The sequence below is a fragment of the Rhipicephalus microplus genome, chromosome 3 (genome assembly GCF_043290135.1).
Source record: "Rhipicephalus microplus isolate Deutch F79 chromosome 3, USDA_Rmic, whole genome shotgun sequence".
Taxonomy (NCBI): Eukaryota; Metazoa; Arthropoda; class Arachnida; order Ixodida; family Ixodidae; genus Rhipicephalus; species Rhipicephalus microplus.
The window spans coordinates 95301120-95321045 of NC_134702.1; the positions used below are offsets into that span (position 1 = coordinate 95301120).

General features: G+C 49.2%; 1 protein-coding gene across 1 annotated transcript; it reads right to left on the bottom strand.

Moving 5' to 3' along the window:
* Window positions 1-17954: 17954 nt before the first annotated feature.
* LOC142802877 (solute carrier family 22 member 13-like) lies at window positions 17955-19103 on the bottom strand. Its single transcript, XM_075887951.1, has one exon. The coding sequence runs from the start codon at window positions 19101-19103 to the stop codon at window positions 17955-17957; it is 1149 nt and encodes a 382-aa protein (XP_075744066.1).
* Between the last annotated feature and the right edge of the window lie 823 nt (window positions 19104-19926).

Below are 19926 nucleotides of genomic sequence, written 5' to 3' on the forward strand. Positions count from 1 at the left end.
GGCGTTAACTTCCGTCTCCTTCTGATCTCTCATCTCGGCTGCTCGGTTAAATACCTTGCGCGCGACATTCCAGACGGTTCTCCTCATTTCGTCGGCGCGATACGCAGCGAAAGCTGGGGAGAGGTGCGAGACGGTTCGACTGCCCTCCCCGGAGGATGATTCAACTCGGTATGACCCCGCCCCGTTCGTTCTAGAAAAATCGCGGGCTTGCTGGGCCGCCGATGTGGGGTGAGGAGGTTCGTCGGCGAAGCCATGCTTCCAAGGGGAGAGCGCGCGCCCGGGGAGCCTTGGATGTTTGTTTTCTTTTTTTTTTTTATTTTGACCTCCCGGCGTCTCTTCCGTGCGTTACCGCAAGAATTTGGCGGCGCGCCCATTTTTAGTGCTCGTTTTGTGACACTGAGCAACTTTATTGTAATTTTTTTAATCAGCGCATAACCAAATAGTTTACCTCAAAATGCGTTCACTCAAGATCATTGCCAAAAAAAAAATACACAAGTGAGACGTGCTCCTCGGTGGCTGAGTGGTTAACGCCTCAGACTCAAAAAATCAAAACTGAGCACGAATTTTTCACACAACACGCTTTCTTATGCAAACGTGTGTGGTCTTGTCTTCCGTTTTCATCATTTAGGCGTGCTGTATTTTTCGATATAGAGACGTGTGTCTATACTGCTTCTTATTGTATACTTACAAAAGGCCAGATTTTGACGACCAAACATCGTGGCGCAGGTGCTCGCAGGCTTGGTCATGAAGACGGCTCTGCTCTCCACGCTGATCATCTCAATGAACACAACCGCCCAGTACATCTACATATCGCCAGCGGTCAGGGCGCTCAACAGCACCAGCCTAGCATCGCGCAATCAGGCGCCTCATTACTGAACACTGAAGAATTGAAGCAAGCCACATAAGTGGCAGGACTTTGTGTTTCGATATTCTTTTCAATAATCGAATATGTTACACCAAATCGGATTGCATAAAAATATAAGCTTCCGGAAGAATGTAGGAACAATCAAATAATAGAGATGTGACTTCACGTATTATTCATATTTTTATCGCACCACGTGCGACGAACGCTTGGGGTTTCGACGCTATCTTCGGCACAAATATACACAATGCGTACAACCTACTTAGATTGTACGACAAACGCGTTTTCTTCGTGTGGTGCGGGACATGTAACGGTGTTGATGTTTTACACCTCCACTCTACCTTGTCTGACAGAAAATCGCTAGATTTTCAATGCGGCATTAGCGGCATCATGCTTCAGACATTATCCTCGCTGACATAGCCACGTGCAATAGAAGAAAGGAACTGTATCACTCTCTTGACTAGAACAAGTCATCTGAAGCCAATGTGACAACGTGTGTGCCCCTCGTCAGAAGCGAAGGTTGTCGCTGAAAGTCTGACAACATAGGTGTAAGAGCAAAACCATTCACTCCTTTAGGAGAAGTATGCGTTCAGTAAGAAAAAGTAGCTTGTCTTATAAACTGCCGAATGGCGCAGTTCGTGGCTTTCTGGTGGCGGTAATGTTTCTTTACGAAATTTGCGTTATCAGAGTTTGCATGAATCATATGCGCTACTGCGGAAATCCACTAAAAGCTATGATTAAGGCCTTAAAGTCACCGCAATAAATAGTAAATTCTGAAAGAAGGATTCTATACTATCTGAGAACAATTGGAGTGGCTGTTTTAAACAAGCGCGAATGTTTTCTTCGGTCGTACGGATTCATTTCAGCAAGTTCTCTCGTGTACAGTCAGGAGTACTTGGTTATGGCCGCATTAGGCGTGAGGCCCACGGGATGGCTTTCAGCTCTTTCTTAGTAGAATACACCGAGTACTCTAAATCGTTAACCACGTATTTTAAACACACGGCTTTCAGCTCTCCCATAGCAGGGCACCAATTGCTCTAAATCGTTAACCAGGTTTTCTCAACACACAGGTGATGGCTACGAGCTAACTTGTACAGCATGTGATCTGAATGCTGGGCTTCGCTTGATAGGGCTCCCGCCGCAATTTTTGTCAACACGGGCGCATCAAGTCTAAGGCAAATGGGACGGTTTTATGCTCTGCCATAGCAGTTACACACTGTTGTGGAAAGGGCGCCTTCATTGCATTCCATTTTCGTTTCGGTAAATGAGAAGTTGCCGCAATTTCATTCCTTTAAATTCTTCGTATTAAAAAAATTTTGCCCATTCCGTCTCACGTTCCAAATGCCCATGGCTGGGCTGTTTAATTTCATTCTCGTAATTCCTCAACTTCGGAAAGACAGCTTTACAGTTTTATTCAGTTAAGAATAAATGCCCCATAAAGCTGACGTCATTCGAATTAACAAAAACAGCAAGAAAGCTTTTTGCAGTGCCATTTTATGGGTATTTTGGTAAACAGAACTCTAAAACATATTGAGAGCTAACATCATAGCGCAGTGTTTTGTCGTCTCCCTTACATCCCTCTTTGTTAACGCTCTATATGTTTTCCAGCGTTTATTTCGGCTGAACAGATATAGACGCCTTGGAAGAGAAAGGATATTGCGAATCCGCGCCGGGAGTTTATGAAGTATAGTAGATGTTTTCGAGTTTACATAAGAATGCAAGATACGTTACCAGAATCTATAGGGCTAGGAGCTTGGTGACATATCTCGTGCAATACTCTACCCTGCTAATTTCTGTAGGGCAGCTCTACCGCTCCCTATAGTATTTGCATAATCAGCATGTTCAAACGAATGGTGATGCCTTAACATCGTGTAAGCTTAAATGTGGTAATGCAAAAGTGAAGGCATAGCATATTTTTCTGCCGACCATATTAGTGTTCAAGAAGATTAAGCAGTCTTACCAGGTGTGGAGTGGTTGTGAATATGAAGAAAACTACGACATGCTTAAAGCAGAGCAAAACCCTCGAGATCTTCTTGTGTTAGTTGGAACAGTACACCGCTCGGTCACCTTGTGCCTTTGCATCGAATACGCAACACTGGAACGCAGCTGTCTCGCTTGTCAAGCGTACCTCGCAAGTATGAATGGGGTGAAAACTTGTGTTCGCCAGTGCGCAGGTATGTAATATCTTCCTTTGTCGCAAAGATTATTTGAGTCTGTCGGGTACTAAACTGCTGATGGGATGTTCAGGCTGTACTAAGAGTATCATTAGGAACCAACGTGCACGGATAACTTGTTTCTCCCTTCAGTATCTACCGCTATAATGCACTTGTTTGTACACTAACGTATCCCTCGGTTTCTCTTTCACAATTAGGCAGATCGTTCATACTTTTAAATCACGCCTACTCTTGGCTCTGGTTTGGCTCTGGCCAACTAAAAGTGCAGCCAGAGAATGCGTAGTGATCTTCGAGTTATAATTATTATTGAGCTTTAACGTTCCAAAACTGCCATATGACTATGCGTGATGGCTTAGTAAACGACTCTGGAAATTTCGAGCGCCTTGGGTTCTTTAACATGCATAACTTCTTTGCGCAAACACGTACACGGACACAAGGAAAAGAGGCAAACAACACGGGCGCAAACTCAGAACTGGTTTATTTTGAACAATGAACTGTACTTATATCTTCACGTAGCCCACACGCCCCCCCATCGGTGGATCCAGGAACAAACGAGATAACCTTAAGAAAGCTTATTCAGCGCTACGTCATGATAAAAACCACAAAAAACAAAAAATTGAAGAGTTCATGCATCTGCAGACGGATTGTAGCACGTGCCTTTCAAAAAGTCAAACTCTTTATCGGACATGGTGACGGAAGCTTGGCCAACACATTTATCTCCCATGTTTCTAATATGGAATGCTTCAATCAACTCCCTGTTAATTTTTCTCTTGTGAGTTGACAGAATCTTTGTGTCTGTAAAAATTGGTACGCACCCACAACACTTGCAGTGATCCACCAGATGTGTTCGTCCTGAACTACGTAATGCCGAGTCATGCTCCCTCAACCGTGTGTTTACACACCTTCCAGTTTGCCCGACATAAGATCCGCCACAGCTGAAAGGAACCTGGTATACCACTGCTGTTCTGCAAGACCGGTATTGTTGGCTGTGTTTCATCTGGCAGCTGCTCTTACTCTGCGTAGTGCGGGACTCCAACATGTTCCGAAGTCGTGGACACAGCTTTGACAGCTTGTTGGGTGCTGTAAAAACCGAGGTTATTCTGTATCTCGCTGCTACATTCTTCAAGCCATGGGACAACCTATGAACATATGGGAGAACTGCAAGCTTTCTTTTTTCACTTTGTATTTTTCTGGGACTTCTTTCCGTACCTTTTATCACTGGGATAAGTTTTTTGCAAATAGTGTTCAGCTAATGGCGGGGATAACCAGCTGCCCTGAGTCGGCCTAGCTGGTCCTGAAAGCTGGAAGCAATCTCGTGGACACATGACCGAAGCAACGAAGATCTAAAGCATGAGGATGCTATCGCATTTTTTATTACTTTTGAGTGACTAGATGCAAAATTTAGCAGTGGTTTTTTGGCTCGTGGACTATACCGCCAACACACGTGATCTGCCTTGAAGAGCAACTTGATGTCCAGAAACCAGCTTACTTTAGGTTATCTCGTTTGTTCCTGTATCCACCGATGGGGGGGCGTGTGGGCTACGTGAACATATAAGTACAGTTCGTTGTTCAAAATAACCCAGTTGTGAGCTTGCGCCCGTGTTGTTTGCCTCTTTTCCTTGTGTCCGTGTACGTGTTTGCGCAAAGAAGTTATGAATGAGTACCAACTCGCCCAACTTTCAGTACTGTCCTTTAACATGCACCTACATCTAAGCACATGACCTTCCAGCATCTTCACCTCCATCGAAAATGCGGCCGTTGCGGCCGGAATTCCATCGCATGGCTTGAGGGTCCATGTCTGTGCAAATCATGTCCAGGATGGTGTCGTCAAGTGCAGCCTTTCGATGAGCAGGCACGGAGCTGCAGGCAGCGGTGAAGGCGGACGTTATGTTCGGCTGGTTTCCCAGCCCTTTCTATCGTGGCGTATACTCATGCTCGTGCTTTCTTCTGAGGTGCCGAATCAAATTCGATGATACTCCGACTACAGCATGTGCGATTTCGGGGCAAAGTTTGCAGCGTGCAGCTTCTTTGTTTTCTATGCGTGTAATTATATTGTGACGAAGGAACGCGTTTATTTACAGGAAATGGTTGAGATCGGTACAGCTCAGAGCCAGAAACCGGCGACCGAGCTGCTCGTGAGCCAGACCGCTTCTACCTCTTCCTCTTCATGCGCCCATCGAGGTGTGTCATTTCCCCCGTTCGCAGACGATGCCCACTGGGCGAGTCAATAGGAAGGTTGGTGGTGATATGGCTTGAGGCGCGCGACGTGTGTCAGCTGTGTCTTGCTAGAGCGCCGACCATTGCTTGTGACGCCGGAGATGACGTATGTGACGTCACTGAGACGGTCAATGACTACAAATGGTCCGGAGTAGTGGGCCAGAAACTTTTGGCATAAACCACGTTTGCGGACAGGTGTCCACAACCACACCAGGTCACCCTTTGTGTAGGCAACGGAGTGATGGTGGGCGTCGTACCGGGTCTTGGAGCGCTGTTGAGATGCAATGGTTCGAAGGCGTGCGACGCGACGGGCTTCTTCAGCGCGGCATAGTGACTCGGCAACCGATGTTTCCACATCTAACGTAAAAGGCAGAATGGTGTCGAGGCAACTGCGAGGGGAGCGGGCGTAGAGCAGGAAAAAGGGCGCGTACCCTGTTGTCTCGTGTTTCGCGGTGTTGTAGGCGTATGTGATATAGGGCAGTACTTCGTCCCAGTTTTTGTGCTTGGCATCAACATAAATTGACAACATGTTCGTTAGCGTCCTGTTGGTCCGCTCTACGAGGCCATTCGTCTGGGGGTGATACGGGGTTGCGTGGCGGAATTGGCTGGCAGACAGGCGTAGGATCTCTTCAACGACGTCAGCGACGAACTGACGTCCCCGGTCGCTAATGACGACTCGTGGAGGGCCATGACGGAGAATGATATGCCGAAGCATAAACTGCGACACGTGAAAGGCTGTTGCAGTAGGTATAGCCGCAGTTTCTGCGTAGCGCGTCAGGTGGTCGACGCACACGATGACCCATCGATTGGCACTGGCTGACCGCGGAAACGGACCTAGAAGGTCGACACCAACAATCTCGAAGGGAGAGCTAGGAGGTGGTACGGGATGGAGAGGTCCGGGTGATGTAGTCGTGGGACGCTTGTGACGTTGACATTGTTCGCAACCCGCTACGTATTTTTCTGTGTCGCGTCGCATCTTGGGCCAGTAAAACCTTTGCTGGATGCGATGAAACGTTCTGGCGAAGCCCATGTGCCCACTGGTTGCGTTGTCATGGCAGAACCGAAAAATTTGGGGACGTAGAGTGCGTGGAACTACCAGAAGCAGACGGGCGCCTTGGCCAGAATAATTCTTCTTGTAAAGGACGGCGTCATGGACTACAAAAGAGCTTGAACTGGCCGGGTCATTCGCGGAGGCAAACAGGTGATCTAAGCAATGATCCTCGTGCTGTGCTGTCCGGAAAGCCGCGATGTCAGGAAAATGAGAGTCAATAGCTGTGATAAAATCATCAAAATTATCAGCTTCACACTAGGTCGTTGGAAGAGGAAGCCGTGACAGGCAGTCAGCGTCTGCGTGGCGATTACCGCTCTTGTAGCGGACCGTGAAGTCAAATTCTTGTAACCGTATGGCCCATCGCGCAAGTCGACCAGATGGATCACGTAGGCTCACCAACCAGCAAAGAGAGTGATGATCGGTGATGACTGAGAAACGACGACCGTAGATGTAGGGGCGAAACTTGTGGACGGCGAAAACGACGGCGAGGCACTCCAATTCGGTAACCGTATAATTACGCTCTGCCTTGCTCAGGGACCGGCTTGCATAGGCGACGACGTGTTCAGCATTGTTGTGTCGTTGAATAAGCACCGCGCCGAGACCAACTCCACTGGCATCGGTGTGGATTTCCGTGGAAGCAGAGGGATCGAAGTGGCATAGTATTGGCCCGGAAGTGAGAGCGAACTTTAGTTGCTTAAACGCTGACTCACAATTTGGTGTCCAGTGGAAAGGGACGTCCTTGCGCAGCAAGTCAGTCAGTGGCTGGGCCTTTTCAGCAAAATTAGGTACAAAGCGGCGAAAATAAGAGCATAGGCCCAGAAAGCTTCGTAGCTCGCGGATAGACTGTGGCTGCTTAAACTTGCTGACGGCGTCCACTTTCTGCGGGTCCGGCCTAACACCAGCTTTGTCCACAAGGTGTCCTAAAACCAGTGTTTGCCGTTCACCGAAACGACATTTTTTTGAGTTCAGTGTCAAGGCGGCTTTCTCCAAACATGTTAGAACAACGTCAAGGCGATGATTATGTTCTTCAAAAGTTCGTCCAAAAATAACCACATCGTCCAGGTAACATAAACAAATTTCCCATTTAAGGCCTCTCAAGACGGTATCCATATAGCGTTCAAATGTTGCCGGAGCATTGCACAAGCCGAACGGCATAACATTAAATTCAAATAGACCGTCTGGCGTTACAAAAGCCGTCTTCTCTTTATCAACTGGATCCATGGGAATCTGCCAATACCCGGATCGCAAGTCTACCGAAGAAAAGTAGGAAGCTGAATGAAGGCAGTCAATTACGTCATCAATGCGGGGGAGGGGGTACACGTCCTTCTTGGTTATAGAATTGAGACGCCGATAATCAACACAGAACCTCCAGGACCCGTCTTTTTTCTTTACCAAAATAACAGGTGCAGCCCACGGACTTGACGATTCTTGAATTACACCAGTGGCTAGCATCTCGCCAACTTGTTCAGCAATAACTTTGCGTTCGGACACGGACACGCGATAGGGCTTTTGTCGGAGAGGATGAGCAGAGCCAGTATCGATCTTGTGACGAGCGCGCGTGGTCGGTATCTGAGCCCTAGGCACCTTCCGTGCAAAATCAAATACTTTAGCATGTCTCGCCAGCAGTGCAACCAGGTCTTTGCGCTTCTGTGAGGAAATGGACTTGCTAACCATTTTTGAAAATTCAGCTTCCATACCAGAAGTTTCCGGACCCGCCCTTTCAAGATCGCTTAAAGCTCCAATGCAGGTGCTGCTCTGCTTTTCGAACAGGGCAAGGCGCATACCAGCCGGTAGTACAACCGACTCGGGTGAGCTGTTTATCACCCATAATTGAGCCGTCTCGTCTGCGAGAGATACAATGCATCGTGGTACAAAGATGTTTTTCTTGAGACAAGCTACAGGCAACGGCTCAATCACTATGTCACGTGAATTCAAACTCGAGTTGGTTTCCGAAGTGGTCACTTGTACGCTGGCCGTGGACCACGCTGGCAGAAGTACATCTTTAGCTACAGTGAGGTTACCTTTCTCACAATCAGGCTGCTGGGCGAGAGTAGACAACAGAACCTCACCTGCTCCACAATCCACGGTCGCACGACACTCTCGCAAAAAGTCTATGCCAAGTATAACGTCATGCGTTGATTGAGCCAGTACTGTGAATTCCGCCTTGAACGTTTTACCGGCAACACTAACAGACGCAGTGCAGACGCCGACAGGACGCAAGAATGCGCCGCTCACTGCCCGAAATGTGGCAGGTTTGTCCCAGTGAAACATAACCTTACGGCCCAGTCGTTGCTTAAAAACTAAACTCATCACGGAAACACTTGCGCCAGTGTCTATCAATGCCATCGTGGGAACGTCGTCAACAAGTACCTGAACCTTATTCTGAAGCATAGAAACTGGTGGAGGCATTCTTTGATGAAAATCGGTACGTCCAGCGACCTCACCTCCGTCGGCCGCGCTGGCTAGTTTCCCGGTGGCGGAGACGACATTCGTGACCGGCGCCGTGGAGATGGTGACCGAGGTGGACGGGTGGTGGGCGGCGTTAAGCTGCGCACAGATCCGGGCGAATCACTCCGGTTGATCGGCTGGTAGGCGTGCCGCTCGTCAGTTGGGTTGGGGGGCCAGTAGGTGTAGTCAGGCCGTTGGCTTCGTTGTGCAAACGTCGCGGATCTCTGAGGGAATGTCGAACGTGGATTACGTCGCATTGGGCAAAATCGGGCGATATGTCCACGAACACCGCACTGGTAGCAGACGGGCCGTCCACGGGGCATAGGGAACGTCGCTGGATGTTGAGGGTACGCGGCGCTCTGTTCCCACTGAGACGCAAAAGGAGGTGGATGGCTGTTGTAGCCGTAACGACTGTGGGGAGCATAAGGCGGCTCTACATAAGAAGACGCCGGTGGTGGAGCCCTTAGCTGAGGGGCGCGGTTGGAATAGCTGCGCTCCTCGAAACTCGTAGCATTGATACTTGTGGACGGTGTATCGCACGGTGGTTCTCGGGCGTTCAAGGGCGCGTAAAGGTGACGACGAAGTTCCTCACGTACAATGAGGCGAATCGTTGACGAAAGGTCGGTAGGCACGGAGTCTTGGCACACATCGACAGTGGCGACGGTCGTAACATTGGCAAGGCGTCCGAACTTCGTAGTGATGCGGCGAGTCTTCAGGGCCTCAAACGTTCGGCAGTGCCCAATCACATCGGCCACAGACTCAAGACTCTCCTTGCCGATAAGGAAGTGGTAGACGTCTTCCGCAATTCCTTTGAGAATGTGGCCCACCTTGTCCTCTTCCGTCATGTTGGTGTCCACACATTTGCACAGTTTCAGTACCTCCTCAATGTAGGTTCTGCATGTCTCACCACAAGCTTGAGCTCTCTGCGACAACATTTGCTCTGCACGTTTCTTCTTCGTCGCAGGGTCGCCAAAGCACTTCTTGATCTCCTCCATAAACTGGTCCCATGTTGTCAAGGTGTCTTCGTGATTCTCGAACCACACTAAAGCACTGCCATCGAGAAATAGACCCACGTGGGACAACTGGCTGGCCGCATTCCAGCCATTGGCTCGGCTCACCCGTTGATAGTGGCTGAGCCATTCTTCAACGTCATCGCCAGGTTTTCCTGTAAATGTGCGTGGCTCTCGGTAGTGGAAAGACGGCGCCCTCGCGACCGGCTGCTGGATGTCTCCGTCCAAGTTCATATCTTCAGGTAGTGGTGGCAAGCCCGCTAGTCGACGGCTGCGGCGAAGCTCGTGCTCTTGCGGTTCCGTCGTTAGTAGACGGCTGCTCTCCGGTCTCGCTTGACAGTAGCTGGCTCACCCAGCACCTTCCACCACAACTGTGACGAAGGAACGCGTTTATTTACAGGAAATGGTTGAGATCGGTACAGCTCAGAGCCAGAAACCGGCGACCGAGCTGCTCGTGAGCCAGACCGCTTCTACCTCTTCCTCTTCATGCGCCCATCGAGGTGTGTCAATATGAAGGCAATGGGTTAGCTCAGCTATGCCAGGATATACATAGCATTAGCAAAGCTTCAGCTGATTATTCTTAGCTTTCCAGATATTATGCTTACAGCTGTTCCAATGACACACACACGGTATACGTATACTATGGCACATGTATATTTTGCCGGGAAACTACTTCGGGATCCGACGAGTTAAGCTTCTCCGCTCTACTGAATCGTTGAGCAGCATTTGCACTCTTCTTCTCCATGGCTACACCACAGTGCAAACGCCCGTCAGAGGCGCTATCAAGCGGCTCCAGTGCAGTAGTGTCAGATAGCGACTGCACAGGGAAGGCGGGCGCGTTGGCGTCTATATGTCTACCAAGGCTATGAGGGCACTCCTCTGGAAAGCGCACACCGGAGGCGGCAAGTCGTGCGCGGCCGCGGCCGAGTGCGAGGGAGGTGCCGGCTTCGGTGCGTGACACCACTTATCGTCTGCGCAGCGCATCGAACTGCGCGCACACCAGCGGCGAGCCGCGCGCGGCGGCGGCGGAGTATCATTGCGCATGCGCAGACCAGTGCCACGCGAAGTTGGCTCAGCGAGGCCAGTGTAGCTAACGCTACAAAAACTGTTTCCAGTGGGCCATGTTCGTGGACGAAAACTGCGTACACGAGCAGCTGGGCGCAGGAGCCAGTGGGTCTCTTACAATTTCAGGCCCCTGGCAGCTAGCTCTCTGGCAGCCAGAGCTAGCCAAAAGTCAGCCAGCTAGTTCTGATCGGGGTAGGAAAAAACGCCGTGGTCACGTGTGTGGGGAGCCCGAGACAATCCGAAGCTGCCCGAATATTGCAAAATCGAACGCTGGGACAGCGAGCGTAAACAAACTCTACCGTCGTGGCAGCAAACAAAACAATGCGCCATGGGCGCATTGGTTTTTTTCTGCATTGTCCACTTGAAAATACGTAGCCGAGCTCGCCGAAAAGCTGGAATAATATCCTCGAGTTCACGCGTTTGGGGTACTACTTCGTACGCTCGCACGAACACTCGCCGTGTCCGCGAACGAAACAGCCAGCTGACCCACGCCGCCTCGAGAACGATGCAAGGCGAGCTGCCGTGATGTTGACGTTCTAACAAGCTCACGTATTTTTAGTACGTGTAAAAGTTACTGCACAATACGACGCGAAGTTACGCGAAAGTGATCGTGTCCTCAAAAGAGCTCGAGGATGTATACCTTTATGTTTTGCTAAAGTTTAGACGTGCGTATACGTATCGATCGTTACCAAGAGTGCGCGTCGTGTCTAAAACTTCTGCATGACACGTTTTCGACTTGTTTTGGGACTTGCCTGGGTTTGTTGTCTGCCCCTAAGTGGCACCTAACAAACGTCATGTATACCAGCTTTTATTCGACTACTTGGTTGTAACCGTACATACTGCGCGGCATTATTACGAAAAGGTGGAAAAAGACAAAACCGACAATGAAATATTATTGTTACGTAAAAGTGACACGAGGCGTGTCTATTTACAATCTATGTTGACACTGATGCGTATAGCATCGACTAAAATTGAGGACAGCACGCACAACCGACAGACCACTTCCTCGTTGTCGTCTTCTGACCGCTGATATATCAGCTACGTAGCATTACCCCCCGGCGGTAAAATCGCCGTCTCGGTGCACATTAATTACGGTCTTCAGATGGCGGATGGTAAGGTTTTAGCCTGCTGGCGTGCACAACTTCACCGGGTGTGGTTTCAGCCATGCTTGTGGTCTCAGATGCAGGAATGATCTGATAGGTGACGTCGGTTACCTGGCGGATGATACGGTAAGGACCCATGTAGTGAGACAACAACTGCTTTTCTAACCCAAATCGACGAACTGGGCACCACACGAGAACAAGAGAACCGGGCGAGAAGCGGACGGCAACATGCCGGCTGTCGTAGATGGCTTTCCGCGTGGCTTGAGAAGCCGAAAGTCTAGAGCGGGCGATTTGACGTGCGTGGTCGACCCGAGCAATAGCGTCGCGTGCATATTCGGTTTACGGCGTTGTACTGGTTGGAAGTAGGGTGTCGAGTGGTAACGCCAGATTAGAGCCATAGAGCAAATAAAAGGATGAATAACCAGTGGTGTCGTGGCGCGAAGAATCGTACGCGAAGGTCACGCGAGGTAGCGCCAGGTCCCAGTCATGATGGTCGGAGGACATATTCATTGCGAGCATGTTTGTGAAGGTGTGATGTAGGCGTTCAGTAAGGCCATTTGTTTGGAGATGATGGGAAGTGGTCAACTTGTGCTGCGTCGAGAAAGAGCGCAGGATATCGTGGATTACTCAGGAAACAAAATGCGTGGGCGCGATCCGTGAGTAATTTTTTTATTTATTTTTCATTTATTCAATACTGCCAGCCACCCTTTGGCAGCCAGGGCAGAAGTGGTACAGTGCAGAGTTTGAACACAAAGTTTACACGCGACCAGTAACACGGTCCGCGGTACACAGGGAAGCAATAATGCAGTAAGCTTACAGGTTGTCACGACACACAAGCGCACGCAATCAGTAACACGGCCCACGATTCGCAAAGAAGCAGTAATTCTCGTTACAAATAGCTACATGAATATACAATAAAACCGGCAATGCTAGTCTAATGCAAAACACACAAAGTACACTACGCGCATTGACGAGAAAACGTGAAAAAAAGAAAAAAAAACTTAATCGGATGCTGCCATGTAAAGATAAAAGATATTGCACAACAACAACAACAAAAAAAAGAGAAGCAGTGTGTGTTGTGGCATGGTAGCAAGATAACACGTGAAATACGTTAGTTCAATAGTACAGGGGAACAAGACCAGCACTTCCAATCATACACAATTTTGAATAGCCGTTGAAAAAGCATTTTGATAAGTTTAGTTAGTAACGTCGCGTGGCAAAGTGTTCTATTCTGCTATCGTTCTCGGGAAAAAGGATAGACAGTGAGCGTTTGTTCTCGTGAAAGGCATTAGGATTGTTTTGTTCTGCTTGTTTCGAGTGGGGCGTGACATGTTGAATTCGAGATAAGTATTGAAGTCAGGCACGAGCCAATTTGAAGTCAAATTGATGAGGAGCTCCTTGGTGTAGGATGACATCGTGGAGCAAAAAGTCCGCAATGTCAGTAGCGGTGCTGGTGGGGAGCGCTCGAGTGATGGCATACCCAGTCGCGTAGTCTAGGGCAACGCCGACCCACTTGTTGCACGATTTCGACTCGGGAAAAGGATCGAGATCTACACCAACACGGAAGAAACGTTCGGTTGGGATCCAAATCGGTTGAAGAATCCAGCCAGGGACGCAGTATGTCGCTTCCTACGTTGGCATTTATCGCAGGAGGACACGTAAAGGCGAACGGACCTGGCGATACCGTGGCAAAAGAAGCGGCGACGCAAACGGTCGTACGTCCGAAATACACCAAGATGACCAGCAGTTGGTTCATCATGAAGCTCGTGCAGCACGGTTGAACGGAAATGTTTCGGCACGACAAGGAGGAGCTCAGGGCCATCTGGCTGGAAGCTATGACGATACAGCATGCCATTGAGGAGGACGTACATGCGAAGCGAGACATCGTGCGGAGCAGATTCGAGGCGGTCAATAAGTTGTCGCATTGAAGCATCACGACGTTGTTCATCGCCAATCTGAAGAAACTGGGACATTGACGAGACGCTGAGGCTAGGCTCGATGTCTGATTCGTCAGGCTGATCAACAGGATAGCGGGATAAGCAATTGGCGTCCAGACGGAGGCGTCCAGACCTATGAGCAACCAAGTAGGAATACTCCTTCAGGCGTAATTTCCAACGGCCAAGTCATCCAGTGGGGTCCTTCAGAGAAGAAAGCCAACACAGCGCGTGATGATCTGTGATGACGCGGAAAGGGCAGCCATAAAAGTAAGGATGGAATTTAGAAATTGCAGAGACAAGGGCGCGACATTCCCGTTCTGTTATAGAGTAATTGCGTTCAGACTTTGAAAGCTAACGGCTTGCATACGCGATTACATGGTCGTTGCCCCGCTGACTTTGCGCCAAAGCTGCACCGATTCCGTGACCACTCGCGTCTGTTCGCACTTCTGTATACGAGCATCGGGGTCAAACTGTGCAAGAATGGGAGGTGTTGTTAGATCGGTGATTAGCTGATAGAATGCGTCAGCTTGAAGAGGGCCCCGAAAATATGGGAGGTCTTGTGTGAGAAGGTCGGTGAGTGGCCGTGCGAGTGCCGCAAAGTTTTTCACGAACCGGCGAAAGTAGGAGCAGAGGCCCACAAAACTGCGGACAATATAGACAGCGCGTGGGACTGGGAAATTCGTTACAGCGCGTACTTTCACCGGGTGTGGTCGTATGCCGGCAGCGTCAACAAGGTGACCCAACACGGTAATCTGACGAAGACCGAAGTGGCACTTGGAGGAATTGAGCTGCAGGCCTGCCCGTCGAAATATGGAAAGAATGGTCGAAAGGCGTTCAAGGTGGGTTGCCAAGGTAATTGAGAAATTTATCACGTCGTCCAGGTAACACAAACATGTCAACCATTTAAATCCTTGCAGGAGCGTGTCCATCATTATCTTGAAGGTCACTGGAGGGTTGCAGAGACCGAACGGCATGACCTTGAATTCGTAAAGACCGTCAGGGGTAACGAAGGCGATCTTTTCTCGGTCCATGTCATCTACAGCAATTTGCCAGTAGCCAGATCGGAGGTGGAAAGATGAAAAGAACGTGGCGCCATGGAGGCAATCGAGGGCATCGTCAATGCGTGGTAGAGGGTACACGGCTTTTTTAGTAAGTTTGTTAAGGTGGCGATAATCAACGCAAAACGCTATGAGCCATCATTTTCTTTTTTCCCCGCCACGGTGGTCTCGTGGCTAAGGTACTCGGCTACTGACCCGCAGGTCGCGGGTTTGAATCCCGGCTGCGGCGGCTGCATTTCCGATGGAGGCGGAAATGTTGTAGGCCCGTGTGCTCAGATTTGGGTGCACGTTAAAGCACCCCAGGTGGTCGAAATTTCCGGAGCTCTCCACTACGGCATCTCTCATAATCATATGGCGGTTTTGGGACGTTAAACTATACATATTATTCAATCAATCATCATTCTTCTTTGCTAATACCACGGGAGATGCCCAAGGGCTCGATGATGAAGCCATGATTAAATCCCCCAACTTGCGGGTCAGCAGCCGACTACCTTAGCCAGTAAACCACCGTGGTGGGGCCAGAGTGAAGCAAAATGATAAGCAAGCACCGTTAGCTTAACATTTACTACAAGCGCGTTAGCTTAACATGCAACTGCAGCAACGCAGTAGAGATAGCAACAGTACACTACGAGCTCGCACTTTGCTGGCTTTTGCTTGCCGTGTTCCTGATAATTATGTAACTTAAGTTCCAGGCGTTCTCCAATAAGCGTCTCAGTATTTCGTTATACGACGCAAAGAAGATGAACGCAATACTCTACTGGTTGCGCAAGACCACAATTTTTGGATATTGTTTGGCCCTACAAGAACTCATAGCGACATGTTAATGTGTAACGAGTAGGGGCGATCACCTTGTCGCCACGAGCGTGGAACCATGGAAATTATGCAGAGAGAAACAAAGTGGGGAGCTTAATACACAGACAACCAGGCAGTAACCTTACAACTGTGCTTATATATGTACAATCAGTTTCGAATGACACTCACAAAGTGTCCTTTCCTAACCATGTCACCAAAATTTTGTCAAAGTCGAAAATATACTTTTGTTGAAACAGCTTCGCGACACCGGACACCAACGTTTGCTGTTCAAGAGTTTTTATTCTTACCTATTATACGCATTTATTTTTTTTTGCACTTTTAATAGAACTTCATGGTGATTGCTTTATTTGGGCGCCAATGCGTTTACGTCCTGCCTTGTCGACTTCGGTGTGTGAATAGAGCATCGGCGAGGTGGTTTCTGCAATTTATCCTGCCATATGCCATGATAATCGATTGCTCTAACAGAACATGTAAACGCGATGGTACGCGTAGACCTCCTTTCTTTGTTATGAAGTGCACTACTATCCCGCAAGTTGCCAATCATTCTCCTGCTATTAAGAATGTGCTCATTGTAACTAAGATGATGTGCTTCATTCGCTCGATGGCTTACACAAATCGAATACATACTATTGCCGCGACATCTTGTCCGTGTTCAAATAACGCACCTTCACTGATGAGAACAGGGGACGTGTGCGCAGAAAGCATTGTAGCACGAGCTGCTGACAGGATTCAGCTCGTATGCGTCACGCGCCCAATCTTCAAGCGTAGAGGAAAAAGAAGACAGCCGACTTTTTTTTATAGACGATAGTCTTTCTTGGGGACCTTGGACGAAAAAATTTTGAATTATCTGTCTCTACACTTGTCTGTTTGTCCGCTCTTACCGATACCTTAAACGGCACCAATCGGCCAACCCCATCCGCAGCGCCCACCAATAATGTTCAAGCTTCAGCGTCCATACTTATGCGATTGTCAATTAAAAAGCAATTATTGCGCATATCTGCAGCTCCATAACAGCACGTCGATATTTTGTATGTGTGCCTTTATACTAGACAAGGCACACACAAGTAATTTCAAGGACCGTAGTGTTTATCACTCTGCGCTGACAGTGCAACACGATGCTCAAAAAGGTAAGTGCTTCTAACGCTTTGCTAAAACGACACGGTGGAGGCACCTGATCGTTACTTTGCGTTCTACACCTAGCACCTCCAAGACAAGCTCGCATCTTTCTCCGCGGGCGCACGCTTTCCTTCATTTTCAAACTGCAATGGCGCTCGTGTGTACCGTGCCTCGATGCGCTCGTTCGCCTCCGTTACACGCTCGAGGCACTAACGCAGCGCCTCCAGAATACCATTCACCAATTATCTTCAGTAGAACAACAAATAAACGTTTCGTTCACTCTCTCCAGACGCAAGACTACCGTCTTCCGACGATATATGCAGTTTAATATGCAGATTTGGGGCCAATTTTTTTGTGTGTGTTAGACTTACGCGCAGTTTTGCTACCCCATTCACTTCGAGTTGTGGGCACAGGTTCGCGTTTTATACGTTTGTTTGATTCGCCCATGTACCTAGGCATCGATTCGGTATTTTATGCGGACTATTACTGAACACTTGCTAAGCGCAGCTCATTAAATACACATCAATACTTTTCAGCCTGCTGCCATGCTATGTGCACTCGTATACTGAGCCTCCAAAGAGGGCCTCTGGAAGTGAAGGCGTTTTCACTCCACGGGGCCTATACTCTTCTAGAAATGCAATAAAATGATAAAACTGAGCGTGTGTGTTAACATTCATTTGCGTGCCGCAAGGTGGTTGTCAGGAGGTTTCATAGCCCACACAAGCACACAAAAGATTTCATAAACGACTGTCTGGAAGTTTCACTAGTGTATCTATAGCCTAGCGTTTATAAAATGCAATAAAGGCAGGCTGAACAAACGTATGACGCAAGAGAAATCATTTTTTATCAACGCAAGTGCTAATAAAAATTATAAAATAAATAATTAAAAAAAGAACAATATGTGTTTGCTTGATCGTACAAGGAGGCTGCTTCGACAGCGTATCCAACTATAGGCTGCTAGGTGGACGGGCCGTTAGTGTGCGTGTCTTGGAAGACGACGCAGAGACGAATCCCGATGAACTTGGGCGGGTGTTGAGTGGGTGTTTGGTCGTCTTGATGGTGGAAAACAGTGACGCCAGGATCGCTTCCTTCCTATCCTTTTAGCTGCTGCAGCAATACTTCTCCTTTTTCCTGGCAGATATCTCGGGCAGCCACTGGATGGTAACGGCGCTCATCAAAGCCAACGCAGCCACCACCACATCTAGCGGCATGTCGGCTTCATTGGCACCACCCCAGAGCACCACAATAACGGAGGCCACGATGACCCCTACGCGACCGAACGCGTAGGAGATCGTGAAGCTTATGCTCCGCACGGTAGTGGGGAAGACCTCCGCCGTGTAGCCGTAGTTGACGCTTAGCGCTGCGGACGCCAGGCTCTCGACGACGAGAGCGACCGCTGAGAATAGCGGGCCCGCCATCGTCACGGACACGGCAGCGTGAGTGACGGCGGAGGCGCACAGGAAGGCGAGCAGTATCAAGAGCGTCTCCCGCTGTCCGTGGTCGCTGATGTACCGACAGACGCTCGCGTAGAGCAACGCCTGGACGACCATGTGTATAGTGCGCCACACGTGTCCGGTATCGGCGTTCTGAAGGACGAGACCGTAGTAGGCGAGGTTCACGCTGAACCAGGACAGCAGGAACGACATGACGCCCCGACGGAACAGAGGCTCGTGCATGAACATGTCGCTGCCACCGACGGTCATGAACTGGTAAGAGGCGTCGCGCCTTTGGATGTGAGCGACGAGCGCCCAGAAGGATTCCCGCGCCTTGTGCGCACTCAGGCCGTTACTGGTGGCAGCGGCCACGGCGGCTGCCTCCGCGGCCCGAGGATTTCCCGTCGAGAGAAGCCAGGCGGGCGACTCGTCGAGAAGGAAGCCCCAGAAAACGAGCATGAACGTGGGCAACAGCAGCACTAAGTGCGCCATAACCCAATGGGGCTCCTGAATGGAGAGCACGTACAAGGCTGGCGGCACCAGGGTCATGCCGAGCGCTGTGTCCAGGACGCCGCAGGTCGCCCGGTTCTGGTTGCCGGCCACCTCGTAGATGAGGATGAACATTAGCATCTGAACCGAGCAGCTGGCCGCGGAGACAAAGAACCGGGTCACCAGGAACATGACGAACGTTTGCGCAACGCTGCACGCCACGCTACATGCCAGCAGGCATATCAAACTGCCCAGGATGGCCAGCTGGCAGCCGATCCGGTCGGACATGAACCCGGCGGCTGGCACGAGCAATGCGGCTACCAACATGTTGGCAATCTTGGTGAACTTGTAGAGCCAGCGTTTGTTGCAGACGAGGTCCTAGCGGCTAAAGATGCTGTCGCTGACGTCTTGGGTGTCGTAATCCCAACAGTATCATGAGATCACGGAGCGTATCTCCACGGCATTATCCGGCTGGGAGAATAAGGAATATATCTTGCCTATTAAAAATATATCTAGGCTTGTAAGACTGCAAGTTAGGGTATTTTAATTAGGGTCTTTCAAAGCAGGTACATTATCTAGCTAAAGCCTGGCCGACAAAAAAGAAAAGTAGCCAACTTTTTCGCACTTATAAATTCAACCCCGCTTCTGAAGCAATGGTTCTTCAGAATAAACAAACAGAGAAGCAATATTCTTGGCAAACAGATCTACGTCACCTGGTTGGTAGAACATTGATGATGCAGCATCCGATGAATTACTCCAAGGTCGCAGGTTCGGTCCCTGCCAGAGAAAAGGTTTTTTTCGTCCACATTTATGTCTTCAAAATCATGCATTAGAAATACTAGTAATACCGTCCTCTATACTATCCTTGTAATCCTTGTCTGTTCTTAATAATACTCTGTCTGTGTAGTTTGTGCCATCTCTATTTTGTAATTGTACAATATACCAAGATAAAAAAACAGATTTAAGAGACCTTTTGTAGTGAATTTGGTGGAGGCATGGTGATTCACGCGTGCATTACCCTGTATCGGGACTCACAGGTAACTCAGTGCAATAAGCACAGTAGGCGTTGGTTACCTACAATAAAATATGCACATGACATGCGTTCATACAAAACTCTGACCGTGTGCAGTTGCTGCAAAGTGGTGCTCTT

Coding starts and splice junctions, on each gene's coding strand:
- LOC142802877 (XM_075887951.1), bottom strand. CDS start 19,103: ATGTTGGTAGCCGCATTGCTCGTGCCAGCCGCCGGGTTCATGTCCGAC.